The 18,906-nt window shown below is 25.7% G+C and overlaps 1 protein-coding gene across 8 annotated transcripts; it reads right to left on the bottom strand.

Moving 5' to 3' along the window:
- Nucleotides 1-4,932: 4,932 nt before the first annotated feature.
- On the bottom strand, nt 4,933-18,249 carry LOC103580693 (mitogen-activated protein kinase kinase kinase kinase 5). Of its 8 annotated transcripts, XR_008403400.1 has the most exons (21): nt 17,890-18,249; nt 17,739-17,796; nt 17,486-17,641; nt 16,929-17,161; nt 16,519-16,782; nt 16,237-16,432; nt 15,752-15,858; nt 14,484-14,551; nt 13,394-13,432; nt 11,859-11,912; nt 11,048-11,118; nt 9,687-9,833; nt 9,309-9,484; nt 8,600-8,804; nt 8,348-8,531; nt 7,928-8,205; nt 7,652-7,735; nt 7,477-7,569; nt 7,264-7,390; nt 5,583-5,880; nt 4,933-5,058 (listed from the first exon to the last, which is right to left on the bottom strand). XR_008403400.1 is itself a non-coding variant. In XM_008562543.2 (20 exons), the coding sequence occupies exons 1-20, from the start codon at nt 17,998-18,000 to the stop codon at nt 5,781-5,783; spliced, it is 2,751 nt and encodes a 916-aa protein (XP_008560765.1). In that variant the 5' UTR covers nt 18,001-18,249; the 3' UTR covers nt 5,167-5,780. The 8 variants fall into 8 exon arrangements, 7 of the variants coding, with proteins under 7 accessions (XP_008560765.1, XP_008560770.1, XP_008560767.1 ...); XM_008562543.2 differs by lacking the exon at nt 4,933-5,058 and having other exon boundaries at nt 5,167-5,880; XM_008562548.2 differs by lacking the exons at nt 4,933-5,058; nt 9,687-9,833 and having other exon boundaries at nt 5,167-5,880.
- Between the last annotated feature and the right edge of the window lie 657 nt (nt 18,250-18,906).

Below are 18,906 nucleotides of genomic sequence, written 5' to 3'. Positions count from 1 at the left end.
TGCGGCGTAAGAAAAATTTTACATTATGAAATGTTTTCTTAGGACTAGAAAAAATTTTTTGCGCCAAGAAATCATTTGTTTGAGTGCTTTTAATCAGAGCTACACTTTTCAAAATTTTTTTAAATCAGATAATTTTTCAAAAATTTATACCAGTGGCCAGTCACAAGAACTTAATAAAATATATTTGTCTTTTTAAATTTTTAAAAAATCAATTAATACTTTTATCATTCAACCTCTTATCATCAAACTAAAAAAAAAATTTAATATCTGTTTTATTTTTTTAAAAAATGCTTATTTTTAAAGCGCGCACACTAGGATGATTTCTTAAATATAGTAAAAAATAAAATGTGTGCTTACTCAGAATTTATTATTTTATCTAATTATTAATTATTGCAAGAATAATTTTATTTATTCGCTATGTCTATAGATTGTTTAAACTTTTATTATAAGGTAAAACTTGAGGTACGTTTTTAATAGTGATCTACTTAAATTTTAAAATTTACTTTATTTTTTTCCTGCTATTTTTTATTTTATCAACTATTTTATTTTTTTTTTATTGTAACTAGTTCCATTGAGAATTGCCGTTTTACGTTTTTATATTAAATATATGTACTCTTCATTTATTTATATATTTTATATATATAGATATATTTTTTCTCTTATTTTTCTCTTTATATGTTCTTATAGCTTTGCCTCAATCATTTATTTATTTATTCAAATCTTTAATTAACAAACAAATCAGTATAAAATTTAAATTTTAAATTTATAAGTTGACACCTTATTTAAATTATGTCCTTTAAAAAAAAGTAAAAAAAAAGGAACAAAATAAAAAAATTTTAAATTTAAATGAAATTAAAATTCAGAGGCAAAGCTATCGGTCTGGTCATATCGAGCAGGTACATTTTTTTCGCTGTGCTAATTTTTTTTACATATTATTTATTGAAGAGATATATTTATAATTATTATTATTATTTATCAGAACAAATTAAAACAAACACAATTATTTTTATTTTCAAAGCTAAATTATCGTTCAATCGAAAATAATTATAAGTTATTCAAATTGTAATTATATAATTCATTAATTAACTCATTATATAATCAAAGGCATTAATTGCTAATGATTTTTAATTTACTGTTTAACTTTCTATTGTTTATGATTCTTATCCATTGTAATTACGTATTATTTAACAAATAATTAACAATGATTACTTGATGTAAATATACTGATTTCTGATACCGACACTTTAACCATATTCAAATAATTTAATGGTAAGGAATTCTTTTTTTTTTATTATATAACTTCATGTTAAATTATTTATGTAAACAATAGAGATTTACATGAAAAAAATTTTCCATTAAAATTTACAAGTCCAGGGAAAATATTTAAATACAGTAGAATCTGGTTATAAGTTACATCGACGCTTTACTTTCATATCAATTTAATTTTTTCCTCTAAGTATTTAATCCCCTTGGAGTGAAATTTACTCCAGGGGAGTTAATTTTAATATTAAAATTCCGAATCGCAGTGAATTCAGATTTAAATAAAATTTAGATCACTCCGCTGAAAAGACAAACTCTCTATTTACTCCGTAATATTATATTACACACCAAGGGAGGAAAGTAAGACATTCCAGCCTACGTGTGTATAGGAAACACTCGGATTGGAACGTCTTAATTTCTTCTGTGGTATGTTTATTATTTTTCACTAGATCTCCGTCTAAAAGTTTGAATTTTTGTCTCTGTTTGAGAGAAAAATAGCGCATGTGCTATTTTATCATTTTTTAAAAAGCAGAAAAAAAAAATTGTTGACTTTTTGTTAAACTTTAGGCGACAATCTGTTACCATATAATCAATCGTTTATAAAAAGTCAACAATTTTTTTTTGTGCCGCTTGAGTTGTTTTTTTATGCAAAAAAATTATGGCTTTTTCTCGAGAAATATGGTAGGAATTTAAACTTTCAGTGCAAATATGAGGAAAAATATTTCTGGATCAAAGTATTTCACGTTATTATACCATTGCAATCGTGTATTTAATTGATTTTATTGAGAAACTCAATAGCGGATATTTGTTTGTAAAAAATTTATCAACCATTTGATACAATAAAAAAAAAAAATTAACAATCAATGCCTTCAGATTATAAAAAATAACGAATTAATTTATTAATCGGAAATTGATAATGTAATGATATTAAATACTTTCAAAAATAATAAATTATTGTCTTGATAGTAATGGAAAATAAATTGATAAATAAAATGAATATCAAGCCATTACTTCTTGTTAATTTGAAAATAAAAAAGTTAAGTAAAGATAAATAATTAAATGAGATCCAGTAATTAATAATCACTGCAGATATGTAATAATTTCTCCGTCAAAAATTAAATTATTTTTATTTGAAAATATATGACATTTATTATTATTCATTATTTATTGTTTTTTTCTTTTTGTGATTAGTGACTCTTTTATAATTTTAGTTTATTTTCTAATATAAAAAATAATTAACTTTAATTGGTAATGGAACCATTGAATTTTTTTTCATCGCTTGTTTTATAATTATGTAATTTATTATAAGGGAAGACATTCATGATTACAATGAATGGATTATTTAAATTGATTATAAGTGCATTTTATCATAAATTAAATTGAATTTTATATATTTTTTGTCCATTTAGAAGAATAATATTTTTTTTTTTTTTTTTTACACTAAGCTACAAATATTCGTCTTTATTATCGATTTATTCGAGCGAAAGTACGTATATTATTTATAACAATTTAGCAATTACTAGTGTGCATAGCATTTGTGGTGTAAATTGCGATATTATTTAAATAATAATAATAATTATATTATTATATAGTATATTGTGTGACAAGGGATGAAACAAAACAATTTCAGACCAGGGTGGTTGGCTGCCATCACCCGCAGTCTAAAACCGCGTTTCAGTATGAGTTACCCACTATATTTTTCATGATTAACTGCATTAGAATTCAAATTTCATATTCAACAGCCAGTCGGAAACTTGTTAATTTAAAACCAATGATCAACTATTAGTATAACCGTAAATTGTCATTTGTAATTTGCAATTAAGTAGAAATTATAAATACTATTTAATATTCACACTAATTTTTATAAAACTCAATCATAGTCATAACTGTTATTTATGTAAATAAGATTAATTAAAAAGACTAAAATTACTATTAAACAGATGACAAGTATCAGAGTTTAAGGCGAATGCCTTCAGCCAACGAGCAGAAACATCATCTTTGACCATACCTGCATTGGAAGTTTAAATTCCTGCCATTCTGTCCACAAACAGAGCCAAAAATTTAAACTTTCAGGTACATATCTGTTCAAAAATAGTATACACCATGGAGGAAGATAGGATGTTCCAATTTACATGTTTGCCACCATTGCCTTCTTCTCAGGTAGGCAAATATACACATTGGAATGTTCTACTTCCTTCTAAGTGTGAAATATATTATTGTTTCTTCCCAAGGGACAAAACAAATTTGTTTCTGTCCACTGATCGAAGGCATTCACACTTATGTGTTTGCTGTATTATATTACACACCTAGAGAGAAAAGGACATTTCAACCTGGGTGTATAATTGTCTACCCGAGTCGAAGGCGAGGATGACAAGCACGCGAATCAAGACATATTTAACCGGATCTGTACCTGAAAATTTAAATTTTTGCCTCTAAGGGAAGAATGGCGCATACGTTAATTTTTATAATATGTTTTCTCATAAAAGAAAAGAACGACTTTCTTCCCTCTAAACAAGACAGGCATTTAAACTTTCGGTCCAGGTATGATAAAAATATTATAAGATTTTCCCAAGGAACGAAACATATGATTTTGCCCACTGACTAAAGGCATTCACAATTTACGCGATTGCTAATATTTGTTCGCTGTATTGAACTGAAATTAGTTTGTTTCGACTGGCTGTAGAGACACAAACTTCAAGTTTCGATGCTGATATCAGGGAAAAATAGTTGTAGTAACTAATATAATTTACAATAAATTATATAGAATAATAAATAAAAGTAAAGCGATAAAACAAATAAGCACATTTACATTTCTGTCGAAAAATAACTACCCTAGAGTTTTAAATTAGTGAAATATATTTTTCAAACCCTCTCAATGTTTTAAATTTATTTGAAATTTCGAATACTTAAATAATCGTGAATAATGCGTTTAGTTATCGAAAAAAGTTAATTTTTTAAATATTTAAAAATAATTATATTAAATATGTACTAATTTATACCGATTTAATAAGGCGTTATATACAATAATATATAATTATACATTCGCTAATTGGTAATTTAATTTAATAAAACGTATTTAGCAACAACAATTTTCTGAATTTACTTTTTTTTTTAAATTTTACACCACATGTGCACCCGGCACTTTTTAAAATTTATTTATCTAGTTACTTAAATAGCAATAATTTAAATAGTCACGACAAATACTTTTTTTTTTCAATTTTTTATACTAAAAAAAATTATCATGAATTTATAATACTCACGACAGGCTGATAAATATATAAATCTTTAAATAATGCAATTAATAATCAGTAATAATTAATAATTACTAATTAATTATCAATGACAAGTAAATTATAAAAATAAAAGTATTGATAAGTCTGTTAATGAGATAATAAATAATAACAATGTTTATTTATGAGAAAATTTATTGTAGATAATGATGATGAAATAAATAAAAGTTAGAGTTTAACTCTCGAGTTCACACAAGAAAACTATATATTTTTAGATCATCATTATTCTTATAACTTATAATAGAAATGTTGTGTAACTGAATCTATTAAATATTTCATATTACAAAAAAAAAAAATTGACATCTTCAAGTTTATTACCAGACACGTGTATACTTCTTTTGATCTTTAAATTTTAAAAACTCATTGAGATTATAAAGATCAAAAGATTTATATAGATCGTGTGCTATAATTAACTTTGTATTTAAAAAAAAACTTCATTGAATACAAATACAATATTTTTAAATTTTAAACAAATTTTTAAATATTTTGAGCTTCAGTTTTTTTTTACCTGCAATTAATTAATTTATTAAATTGCGAAATCATAAATTTTATTTTTAATTAATTTCATTAATAATTTTTAGATTAGAAAAATATTTATCTTCGATTGTTTTTTTTAAATTTATTATTAAGCTCTTTATATTTACAGTTTAAAAAACATATATTTGTTTAAAATATTTATCAGCCTGTAAGCTTTTTAAAAATAATTTAAATTTAAACTTTGGTCGATTAAAAATTGAATTATAATTAATATAAAAAAATTAATAATCTACCGATAGATTAAAATAAAATTTAAATATTAATCTCTAACGAAATCTCGTCTAATTTAATTTACATATGCGAAAAAATTTTTTCTTTTTTAAACAAAGTAAAAAAAAAAATTAAAAAGGGTTCAAATGAAAAATAACAGCTCGTCTTTACAACTGGAATCGTTAATATCTATCACATTATCCCAGCAATTAAAAATCTGAATATTTTTAATAATATACGAAGACGTAAATCACAAATTTACATATTATTTTAAATTTTATTTACCTATTTTCTTTAAATCGCCTCCATTTTGTGGTAATGGAAAACGCAAGTAGTTATTCAGCTCAACTCCACGAGTTTATGCTTATTCAGCTGATCGTATTTGTTTTCTTTTTTCATTCAATATTTTAATGATGCGTTGATGCACAAACTCGTTTTTTAAAATTTATTGGCATGCAGAAGTAAAGGCGTTTTTTTATTTTTTCAATAACTGGCTTCATGGCCAGCAAGTATATACAGATCAGCTCCTTCTGTTTCACTTAATGTTCCTGAATGAACTAAATGACTTTCTAACATTACAACTCTATAAATTAAATTATTAATTATTATAACTTAATTACTAAGGACCGAAATGATGTCTAATAGCAATTTCCGACGATGTCTCTCCTCTGCGATTTTATAAAAATTAAAAAACCTCAAAATATTATAATACTTTTATAAAAAATAATTAATAGAGTGACTCGACTAATTGTTGGATGAAAAATATTTTAGTAAATTTTGCTGAAATTATTTTGTAAACTCTTTTAAAAAAATAATCGAATTTCTGATTAATTCTGATACAAAACTTGGAATGTTTAAATAGGGCGTCTACTGTAATATTTCTTCCATTCACTGAGAATCTAAATCATTTTATCATTTTTTCTTCTTTTTTTTAATATCCCAAGTAACATACTTGGCTTTGTGTCATCTATATGATGGCAATTTTAAGACTGTTTTGTGAACTGTTAATAAGGCGCCAAAATGTTTAAAAAATAAAGAAAAATTTATGTCATTGAAAAAATGACTGCTTAAAAGAATTGACACAAGCGGCAACAAAAAGTTAATTATAAGTAATTGTCAAATAAGTCGTCTAAAAAACGTTTCAATAAAAATGACTTTTTTAAAACGGGAAAAGAACTTAAATTTTCTATGACTCCTAAAGTCAATATCTATACATCTCATTTATATAAAAAAAACTTGGCTTTGAGATAAAACAATTTGTCTTGTCCTTTATGATACATCTTTATAACATCTTAAGGCTGTCTCTGTTGGACTTGGGATATTAGCCAAGTAGCACACTTAGCTTTGTGACATCTATAAGTAATTTTGAGGCTGTTTTTTTTATCTATCGACAAGGCACCAAAATGTTGACAAGATCAGAAATTTTTCATCGAAAAGATGTCTCTTTAAAAGGCTTAACACAAGCGGAGACAAAAATTAAATTTCAAAAATTTGTCAAATTTGTTATCTAAACAATTTTTTAATTGAAATGACATTTTTAAGATGGTGAAAAGAACACAAATTTTCTTCGAGTCCTAGGATCAACAACTGTAAAGTAAGAGACTCGATCACTAGTATATACACTAAATTTTACTAAATATAGATCTACAAATATATGCAGTGATCCGGTACTAGGTCTTTTATCTCACGTCTTATTTATTTAAGAAAATTTAGCTTTGAGACAAATAAAATTTGTCGTCCTTTTAAAAGACATCTTAAAGTTGTCTTTCTGCTACTTGGGATACTACTATCTTCATATATTTTTTTTTTTAAATTTAAAATTTATCAATATTTGACTTGCCCTACCGAAATATATAAATACCTTCATAACATTACAAGATTATTGAATTTAAAAAAAAAATTATAAGACACCGCCTAAAATTGCACTAAATAAATAGCAATGAATAAATAAATATAACAAACTTACTTATCAGAGCCAAGTAACCTATACGTCCTACTGGGATCACTTATTTCCTGTGTTACTTCACCATTTTTATAACTTCTTCCTTGCATTCCATGTTTATGAAATGCTAGCAGACTATCAGGCAAACAAACTAAAAATTTTATTAAATTATTTATATAGGTAAGTAATACTCCAATAAATATATACATAAATAAATAAATAAATAAACAAACATACTTATTGATTCAATTTGAAAATTAAATTGTAATTCAGATAATTGTTTTTTACTCGTACGTGGTTTGCCTTGTAATGTTACAAACTTAACAACATCTAAATTAAAAAGTAAAATAAAATTTAATATTAATTATTAATTAATAAAAAAAATAAATAAATAAGTATTCCAATAACTTACTGTCGTAGCAAATAAGAATAGAATCTTTTTCAAATTGCGTAACATTAATTACATGTAAATTTTCTCGCCTTGGAATTACAGTGGCTGAAAAAAAATAAAATAAAATAAATAATTAATTGCAGACAATTTTAACCCTTCAGCACTCCCGTATTTTTGTCTCGCTTGCACTACAGCGACATCCAATAATTTAAATACTGTCCTGTGAGCAAAATAGTGGTAACGGGAATCCTGATGGGTTAAAGTAATGACGTAATGATTTATGTTAATTAAAGGTACCAGAGCCATCGATATCTTCCAATTCATCACTATGAAACCAACTGGCACCAGAATTCATATTTATTAAATCAAGTTTTAATTTATTTTGTTGATAAGCCTGTTTAACTGATACACAAACCATCGGATACTCCATATCTGGTGTTATTATCATCTCAAATACATTTAATGGCGAAGGTAGTATACAGTCAAAGTGTTTTAGCAGCATAAATTTATTTAAAGGGTCATACCATTGCATTAAAAATATACCAGCAGGAGTCGCACCACACAAATATTTGTATCTAAAATTCAAATTTTATTTATTTTAGTAAATAATTTTAAATATTGAGTTGCTGGCCCTTTACCCCTTCTCTCGTATGTTTCTAAATATTTATAAAAAATTTTTAGAGACTGAGATAAATATAATTATTATTATTTAATTACCCATTGTATGGATTTCTTCCGACGCAACATTTACTACAACCTTTAGTGTCTGGTACTTTAGTAGTGAGTGCAAATTTACGCGGTACCAACCGCTCAGGTATTTTATTCATATGCAACGAAAACCTGTGGGTTTGTTTACTTTGCATTGCTAATAAATCATGCCTATATAATTGTGGTGTTTTTCCTGTAATAAAATTATTCACACATAATATAGTTAAAGCTGCCCATTAATAGATAAATATTTAATTTTACCTGATAAAGACATAAGGACATCTTTGATGACGTACATCCATATCGTACGTCTTGGGTACAACTGATCAATTGCTGTTTCATGTAACTCGTTAAGATTTAAATTATAAATACCCTCTTCAGCGGCTATCAATAAATGCTGATCTCTTGTATCAGGATGGATCCAACTAGCTGTACAGTGTATTCTTAATGGACATCCATTAAATACCTATTTCATTTTTTTTAATTAATTTAAACGATCATGTGTATACTGAATTTGTTCTTAGTAATTGTTTTTTTTTTAGTGTTTATTAGGGGTGTGCAAATAGTTCGAACATGAATTACTCGTATCGAATCGGATCGAACAATTTGATAATTCGAAAATTGAGTTATTATTCGATTTTATCAATCATATATTTTTTGTTGTTTTATTTCTATTGATGTGTTCGGACCCGCCACCCCAGGGTACTTTGACGCTTTTCTCGCACACGGAATTAACATTAATTTCTATCAATTAATGATCGATTCGAAATACTAAGATTTGTTTTACTTAAATTTCACTTAATCAATACACTGATAGTTAATACATTTTTTTTTAATCGGTAATTCACTTTTTTTCTACTTATTAAATTTAATTATGAATTTAAATTTTTCGGGTATATGCAAGCGCCCCAGTGCGCCGAGTGGAGAATCCGAATAGACCATTAATGTTCGTATAATAAAAAGAAATTACTTTTGAAAAACAAGCTCCCATATGAACTTTTGGTGTTGGAGGTAAACCATTACTCGTTGGTCTAGGTGGAGTATGTCTCTTTCTATCCCTTCTTCTTGGTGGTACTGGTGGTGTATCAGACAATAAATCTGGTCCAATACCTTCTTCATCGTCATTACCCGTTGACTCTCTATCACCTACATAAAAAAAAATCAATCAACAAAAAAACAGTTTTTGAAGATTCAAAGTAAGTTAATTGAAAAATAAATTAAGTAATGAGTGTTTAAGTGAAGTTTTTAGTACGGTTTCAATAAAACTACTAAGTATTAAAAATAATATGTTAATTTATAATTAAGTGCAATCTAGAGCATGCTCTAAGTACAAGATGCGTGCTCCTACCATTGTACCGCGGAGAATCATCTCTAGGCCCACTGTCTGACAACGAACGTTGACGTTGACCATTGATTGATGATAAAGACAAGGAACCGCTCACTAAACCATACAACTCGTCCACAGAGCTGTGACGTCTGGGACTCGCTTGTGACCCTATACACCCAACCTACTATTTATACGCTACTGCTTTTTAGTAATAATATTTTTTTTTTAAAACTATAAATTCACTAACGATTATCGTGACATCAAGAAAGCTAATTACAGTATTTTTTTTTCTTCATTATACTTAATGAAGTATAGCATCATATATTTATTACCAATGAGTATACATGGACCCATGTAAAAAAAATTCCAAAAATATTCAATATGTGAAACTTCTAAACTTGAGGCAGATTAGAATTTCGAGTGAAACTTTTTTTTGAATCTTTGTAATTTTAATTGTAAAAAAAAAAAAATTTATCTAGGATTTTATATAAGCGAAATTTAAATAAAAAAATCAAGTTTTTACAACATATTTCTCACAATGTATCTTTACTACATTTACCCTGGTTCCGAAAAAGTTCAAAAATTCAAATTTTGAAATTTTTATGAACGTTCCTTGAGTTTTATTGGGCTATTGGTTTTTAATGGAAACTTTTTCGGAACTAGGGTAAAATGGACTAAAAATATGTTTTAAAAACTTGATTTTTTTTACTCATAATCCACTCATATAAAGTCCGAGATAACTAAAAACGTTTTTTTTTACAACCAGAATTATTAGAAGTTTCACTTGAAGTTTTATTCTGTCTTAAGTTTAGAAGTTTCGAATTTCGAATTTTTTGGGAATGAATTTTTTTTACGCGGGAAGGTATAAAAATGCAGATCATTTTATACCCATTTGAATTTGACGTTTAAAATAAATTTTGCAAAAAATACTTAAAGAATAATTGGGACTCAGCATATTTACAGAAAAAATTTTGAAACAATTAACTTGTCGGAATAATAATAATTTATAAAATTTAATTTTTTTCTGGGGACATGACAGAATATTCTTTAAGCATGTATTGCCAAAAAATAATTCAAAAAAATTTTAACTCTATAAAAATAATACAAATTAAAATCTAGTCTATGAAATATTTGTTTTAAGTAATTAATGAAATAATAAAATAAATATTTACATTTAAAAATCCATGCGCTCACATGCTTTTTGTAAATAAATTTTTATAAACAATAAAGCAACACTTATCCCGTTTGAAATAAACTGTTGAGTTTTTTGTTGATACATTTTTTAAACATGTAAATTTGTTTTGTGAACACACACAACTGTGCAGTGATTTTTTTTTCTTAAATATTTATTTTAAATTAATGAGTAACTTTGTATTTCTTACCCGCTAAATTTGAATAGAAGCCTCGATGGACTTCACATTTGTCCGAGGATTCACCGAGTGGGAGCGTTGCCCTGTAAAAAAATAAATTTAATAATTATTTAAAAAATCTAAAATTAAATGATTATTGTAAGAAGTTCTTAAGTCTATAAATATATATATATATATATATATATATATATAAAAGTAAAATAGTTAATAATATATTATTTTTATTCGCCGTGTAATTAAAATGAAAAATGAGGTGATGTGAATTAAAAAAACAAAGCTTGTCAGTAAGCGATTAGTATTTTTTTTCATAAAAAAAAAAATATAGTATATTTTATTACAGTTTATGAATTTATTTATTTAATTCCAAGTGTTGTCAAGTGTGTTGTAAAAAAATCTATATAACAAATAATGTATTAAGGATACTCTTAGACGATACCACCCAGTTTTTTAATTTATTCAATAACCTCAAGACATAATAAATGTATTAAAATTTATTAATTAATTAAAAACAAAAACATTTAAGCATAAGTTAAAAAAAAACACAACTTAGTAATAATTTCATTGGGATATAGATTAAAAAAAAATTACTTAGTTGTTTTAAATCACTCGCTAACTTCAACAATAAGGGGCTTCGCCCACGGATCAACCATTTTTCAGATTTTTTTAAAATTAATTAATAAAATGTTAATACCGCTTACGACAGTTGAAAGTTATTGATACATTTAAAAAGTGAGGGGTACTGTCAAAGACTGCCCTTAAAGAAAAAAAAAAACAAAAATCTGCAAATAAAAATAAAATTATTATCAATCGGATATGTACTTACTGCAGGGAGTATAGCTGGTCACAATGACCATCAACCATTGACATTGCATTTCCCCTGCACATATAAAACTAATGTCACACACACAATGACCATAATAAATAACTTTTACATTGACCCAATTTACTTGTCCTGACTATTATCTTTTTTTTTTTACATATTATTCCGCATGATAGATTCAATTAACTTCAGCTAAGCCCACCATATTATGAATAATTATTTAATAGTTTGTTATTTAAAAAACAAATCATCTGTACCCATGTATTTTTCCATATCCATATTCATATAAAAGTATCAAGATTAACATACAATAAATACCCTAGATTATTTTTTATTATTAGCTGGCATATATTTTTTTATTTACAATAAATAAAATATATTTTTATTATGGGATAAGTACAAGACCACAGCTATTACGAGTTTGTTTATTTATTTACTAATTAATTAATTAAGTTACTGTTATTAATGATTTTAAAAATAATATGTATATATGTTATATTACGATTACTTAAGCATGCGAGCATTCATCAATGATAATTAATGATTTTATTAATTAAAACATTGAGCAAGCAAAAAAATCAAACAAAAATATATTATTGACTAAAAACTATGCATGGGAATTAATTTAAAAATAATTATTTAAATGAATTAAGGCCGTTCTCAGATAGTGCCCTTATTTTTTTAAAATATTCAATGACTCAACTGTCATCAGCGTATTAAATTAATTTTTAAAAAATTAAAACCTTGATTGAAAAAATTACAACGAAGCTGCTATTGCGCTGAGACAGATTTTTAAAATAATTATTTACAGTTGACATCAATTAGGGCCGTTCATAAAATACGTCACGTATAATTTTACTTCTAGACCCCTATCTCACCCTTCGTGACGCTATGTTACATTTTCTGCTATCCCCCTATCAATATTACGTCTCAAATGATAGACATATATAGAAATATTTATATATTTACAAATATGAAACGAATGATTCTATCGTAACAAAAAAATAAAATTATAAAAAACTGAGAGAAAAATTTTCAAAATTTATAGATGAGCAGCAAACGTCACGTTTGCTTAGACTCCCGGTCCCCCATGTCACAGTAAACAACAGCCCCCTTCTTTCCCATAAGTGCGAAAGTATTTTATGAACGGCCCTTTAGGAGTTAAATGAAATTCGTTAAATAAATTTCAGTAAAATCTTCATGCCGACATTTTAATTTGGAATATCAAATTTTAAGATAAAATTTATTTACAAATTTTCTTCAACTCCCAATTGATGTCAACTGTAAATACGTTTTTTAAAAATCTATATTTCGGCGCAATTGTAACTTTGTTATCCTTTTTTTGATTAATGCTTTAATTGTTTTTTAATAAATTGATAAAATTTTGATACGCTTATGGCAATTGAGTCTTTGAAAGTTTTTGAAAAGTGGGAGACACTGTCTGAGAATGCCCTTACATATAAATGATAATGAAAATGAATGCATGATATGAAAAAGCGTAAGTGCAAGGGGCAAGGGAAAAGGTTACCTGCCGATACCTTAGCAACAACTCCTCATCAATGTACTGCAATAGACTCCTGTTGAGAGAAATCATAAACATTACCAATTTATTTGATAATAATAATAATTTTTTGAATTTAATTATTTTTTATTTTACTAAATTATTAACTTTCTTTTTCGGGGGGATTTTAAATTTTAAAATCGGTATTCGACAGTTTTTATTTATGATTATGTGATATTTATGAATGATGATTATCAAAAAATATATAGTGTAGTAAAAGTGATACCTACGTCATGTAATTTATTAAACTAATTATTAAAAAATTATAAAATCATTAAAAATTCCATACCATGCGATAAATTTTAGTAAAATATCTACCATGCATTTCTATATTTTGTGAAATAAAATTTTAAATAAAATCAAGTAATTTATAAAAGTGATTAATAAATTGGTACTTAATTAAGTTATTGCTATTAATTAAAAAAAATAAAATTTTTTTAATTTTCAAATTAAAAAATATTTTATAAGTCACACATGTCATTGGCATAAATGTATATATAAAAAAAAAAATGTAATTTATAAAACTCAAACTCATTTTATTTTACCTGAGACTCATATGAAATATTTCAGTTCCGGTTTTGCTTCGACGGGACAATTTACTAATACAAAAAATTTTAATAACTTTTTTTTAAAATTTATTTTTAAAAAGACAAACAAAAAAGCTCGAAGAAAATGATTCGATGATTTATACAAACAAATCAAAGCACGTAAATATATATTTTGTTTATTTTTAAATATGAAAGCAATTTAAATATATTTAAAGCCAAAGCAATCGTGCCATATGCAATTAAACTCTTTTTTTTTTCTTGTACTAATTAACAGACTCGTCTGGTTCTTGTACTTTTATTTTAAAAATATTAATTAAGTCCGTCGTTATTAAAGCTTTGAATATAAATGGTAAGCAGTTTACATATTTATACATTAATAATTTATTTTAATAATTCAGTTATACTTTTCATCCACAGTTATCATTCGCCGCACCAGGATGTATTATATACTAATATTTAATTACTATATATGTATGAATATAATAAAAATATAAATATAATTTATAGTTAATTACTTACTTTTCTTGGACGTCATCAAATGCTGTACCGATACCGCAATCGGGATGAACATCACAGTTATGGACAGTCTATTAAAATATAAATAAATAAATATTTTTATTTAAAATGTAAAATCTTATAAATTATTTCTATGCAATTAAAGGGGATTTTACAGTTTCTGTAGCGTCGTCAAATCACCGCAAGTTTGTATCGAACTTGACAAAATAAGACTTTTTCAACGAATAAAATTTTTTCGATATTTCGCTTGGATTTTGAGAAAAATGTGATTTTTTAAAAAAAGTTAAAAATTTTATAGATTTCAATATTTCCATTTTTTGTATTTTTTTCCGAAAACTAAATTTAATGATGAAGATTTTGAGAAGAAAAAAACGTGTGAATTAGTCCATTTTTGAATAAGTTACAACTATTTGAAAAATATAATAAAGATTTAAAAAATACACATTTTAATTATAAAGAATTTATGTGAGAAATTAAATCATAACACATATATGTATGTGTGTGTGTGTGCTTTTGTGAGTTATTAAGTAGATCACATATGTATAACATATGTCTACTATTTTGTATCTTTAATCAAAATCTTAGAAATTGTATAGCATGATTATTATTATTATTATCATTATTGTTATTGTTATTATTATATTTGGTTGATGATCTCGTTTCTATAATAATTATATTTATAAAAATTTCTCATACGTGTTGACAATAATAAACAACGACATTAATTTATCAGAGTGCGACGTTTCGTAAATTTATTTTGACTTTTTGAAGTACTGAAACAAATATAAACTTGTATAGATCAATTATTGATTTATAACCAACAAGACTAAATGCATGTCAATTTTAAAAACTACATTAATTGAATCCAACATGAAAAGTCAATTAAAAATATTTGATTACCATTAGTTATTTTTAATCAATTATTAATAACATGAAATAAATAATTAAAAAAAATTTTTTATGGATACTAATCGCAGTTAAATATCTTGTTGGCAATAAGTGACTAATTAATACAGTCGGGTCTCGTTATAAGACTATTCGCTGTCTTTTTTATAAATTAGGTATCACGATAGAGAGAGAAACTAATAGTCTTATAACGAAGTCCTACTGTATATTTTTAGTACAATAGTCAAAAAAATAAAAATAAATTTACAAAACCTCGTACCGTAGTAAATTAATATCGTCGTTGATTTTCATTTATATACATGAGAATTTTCCTAAATATTGACATTTATTTTGCAATAAATAAGTAAATTAAATAATTAGATTACCTTAACATTATTCATGATATCCATGATATCCCAAACAGGGTTACCACCGTCAATTGGCGGTGATGCGTCGTCTCTTTGTAGTGTTCCACTATCAAGAATAATTCGATCTATAATAAATTTAATAATAAATTATAATAAGTTTATATAAAAAAAAAAAAAAAAAAAATGTTTTTCAATTATTTTTAATAGTTATTAGTTATTAAATGATATACAGCAGGAATGTGGACAAAACATTGAACACAGTTATTATTGATTTAGCGATGTTTCGATTCTTTTACTAAATCCTACCTCACTTTGTAGTGTACATCAATAATATTTGCGATGTAAGTTTATAGATGCCTGAAGAAGATTCGATAAAAAAATCGAACGTCATTATACAGATAATTAGTGTTAAATGTTTTGTCCATTCTTGCTTGGATCATTTATTAATTATAATGAATGAGAATAAACAAAATAAGTTATAAATTATTTTTTAATAAAATTACCATCACTGTCTAATTGAGAAATAGGACTCTTTGGTCTGGGTCTTGATGTATGTCTTGAAGCTATTCTCTGAGGTACATTTGGCACAGCTCCATCTTCATCAGCCTCTAAATCAGTAAACATATGACTTGGATTTGATACTTTTTGTAATAATTCTAATGCCAGCCTTTTACTCATTTCTCCTTGAAAAAATGCATGCTAAAAAAAGTAATAAATAACATTAATTAATTGATTAAATAAATTATTTACTGATATTATAATAATTATGTAATTGAATTATAAACCTGTAATAATTTTTCTGCAGTCGGTCGTTTCTTAGGATTTTTAGTCAACGCGATTTTAACAAAATTGTGAAACGTCGGGCTCCATTTGTCGCGATCCTTTAATGTAGGTGGTTTAAATCCTGACTTAGACATAAGAAATAGTGCTCGCATTGGATGAAGGTCGAACATCGGAGGTTGTAATTCTGCTAATTCTATTGCTGTGATACCGCATGCCCAAATATCACACAATTGATTGTATCCACCTTTCCTTTCAACAGCAGCAACCTATTGAATAAATAAATAAATAAATTTCTTTATTCAAAATTACCAAATTGTTCCAATATATTATTTTATGAAAATAATACTATAATTTATAACAATAAAACTAAATCTCTTTGAATAATTAAAAAGAATTTATAGAATATATATACCTCTGGTGCCATCCAATATGGTGTCCCAATAAAACTTTTTCTTTTATTGATTGTTGCTGTTATTTGGGCAGAAACTCCAAAATCTGCTAATTTTACATCACCAGATTCTGTCAATAATATATTCGCGCCTTTTATATCTCGATGCATCTTTCCCATTCCGTGTAAATAAGCCAGTCCCAAAAGTGTCTCACGACACATGTATGCTATTTGTATTTCACTCAATGGTCCAGTAACTATTTCAAAATAAACATATATATTTAAACTAATAAACTTATAATTTCATTTATCAATACTACAATTTAAAATAATTTGATAAATAAATAAATAATCAACTAAAATGGCATTTAAATTTATAATTTATAAATTGATAAAAGTTAATAATTCAATTATAATTAAGGATAATAAAAGATTTATTAAAGTATGTAGGTTAATCTAAATCGAGCAAATAGATTTGTAATACAAAAATTAAAATAAATATGTATATAAATTATATAATAAATTTATAGACTAATAAATAAAAATAAAATTTATTAATGTAAATAATAAAAATAACTCACTATGATAAATATCTTGTAATGAACCACCTCCACAGTATTCCATACAAATCCACAATTTATCACGTCTCAAATAACTGCCATAGTAAGCAATAATATTTTGATGTCGACAATCTTTCATCATTAAAATTTCCTGCTGTATGATAGCAAAGTCGTCGCCTAAAAATTAACACAAGCAAAAAAAAAACAATTAATTAATCATTATCAATAAATAAATAATCTTGATTGTAAAAAACGTATCAACACTTGACATCACCTGGTTCCAACTTGATAACCTTTATCGCAGCAAGATCATTCATGGACAGTCTTTTAGCCTTAAATTATTGTAAGACAATGTAATTAAATAATTAAATAAAATTGACATTAATAATTAGACGTTTAATAAAAATAATAATTTGAAAAAATACCTTGTAAACATCACCGTAAGTTCCGCTACCAATTCTTTGAATGAGTTCATATTCATCTTGTGGATTTCGTCTACTTATGTCGCTTGAGAGTACATTGGCATTTACCGCCATTGTATATCAACATTCGTTAGATTTTATCACCATTTATTCATTTAATTATTTATATTTATCACTATATATTATTTTATTATGTACAGTAATATGCGTTGATTAACTGTAATTATTTTAGTTTATAAATTACACGATGAGCTATTGTTATTATTATTATTATTATTGTTGTTATAATTATTATTTATTTTCCGAGATGTCACACGTTCGATAGAAACGTCGCCATGGTCGCCATTGTTCACAACAGCACTGAACTTGGCCGCGCATGGAATTTATTTTTTGGTTTTCAGCATCTTCAGGTCTGTTTCTGGATTGTGCTGCTTTTATGCTGGTGGTAGGCTGTCTCTCTAGGACATCATGGACGTGGGGAATGGAGCTGAGTAATTTTAATGAGAGAAAAAGAGAAAAAAGAAGTCGATTGTCGAAGAATATGGCGACTACGCCAATGACAAGTCAATGTTCCGTAATTTAAATTACTTTTTTAAACTGCCGCCAACTTTACCTACCGTCCTACTAATTACACGCTTCTTTTGACGTCTTATCTAATTATTTATGGTGATTAAACCAGCAGACATTAGACAATTTTATTGTTTTTTAATAAATAAAGTCAATAAATAACAAACAGTTTGTTAAAATATCAAAGGATTTAAGAAAAAAACGTTTAAATTTTTTAATTATTTTTTTTTTTAATTATGTGTCATTTTTTTAGGATTCAAAAAAAATTTTTGACGTCTGTTGTTTTCTGTTTCTAAAATATAAAAATAATATTGGATTAATTGAATAGTTGTAAAAAAAATTAATATTTAAAATTGCAAGATTACACAAGGAGCATGCCACTTTAAGATGTCAAAAGATTTTTTAAAAAGGATAAGACACATTTTATTTTGTCTCAAATTTTGTGGCTAATTT

The sequence above is a fragment of the Microplitis demolitor genome, chromosome 3 (genome assembly GCF_026212275.2).
Source record: "Microplitis demolitor isolate Queensland-Clemson2020A chromosome 3, iyMicDemo2.1a, whole genome shotgun sequence".
Taxonomy (NCBI): domain Eukaryota; kingdom Metazoa; phylum Arthropoda; class Insecta; order Hymenoptera; family Braconidae; genus Microplitis; species Microplitis demolitor.
The sequence above is the reverse complement of the archived record's forward strand: the minus strand, read 5'-3'. Positions and strand labels throughout refer to the sequence as shown.

Bases quoted from the DNA above. Each gene is read 5' to 3' on its own strand.
- LOC103580693 (XM_008562543.2), bottom strand. From the start codon at position 18,000: ATGGCGGTAAATGCCAATGTACTCTCAAGCGACATAAGTAGACGAAAT. The intron at 17,162-17,485 runs GTGAGTTATTTT...ATTTTGAAATAG, and splicing joins ATTACAAGATATTTATCATA to TTACTGGACCATTGAGTGAA. The intron at 9,834-11,047 runs GTAAGAAATACA...TTGGGTGTATAG, and splicing joins CTTCTATTCAAATTTAGCGG to GGTCACAAGCGAGTCCCAGA.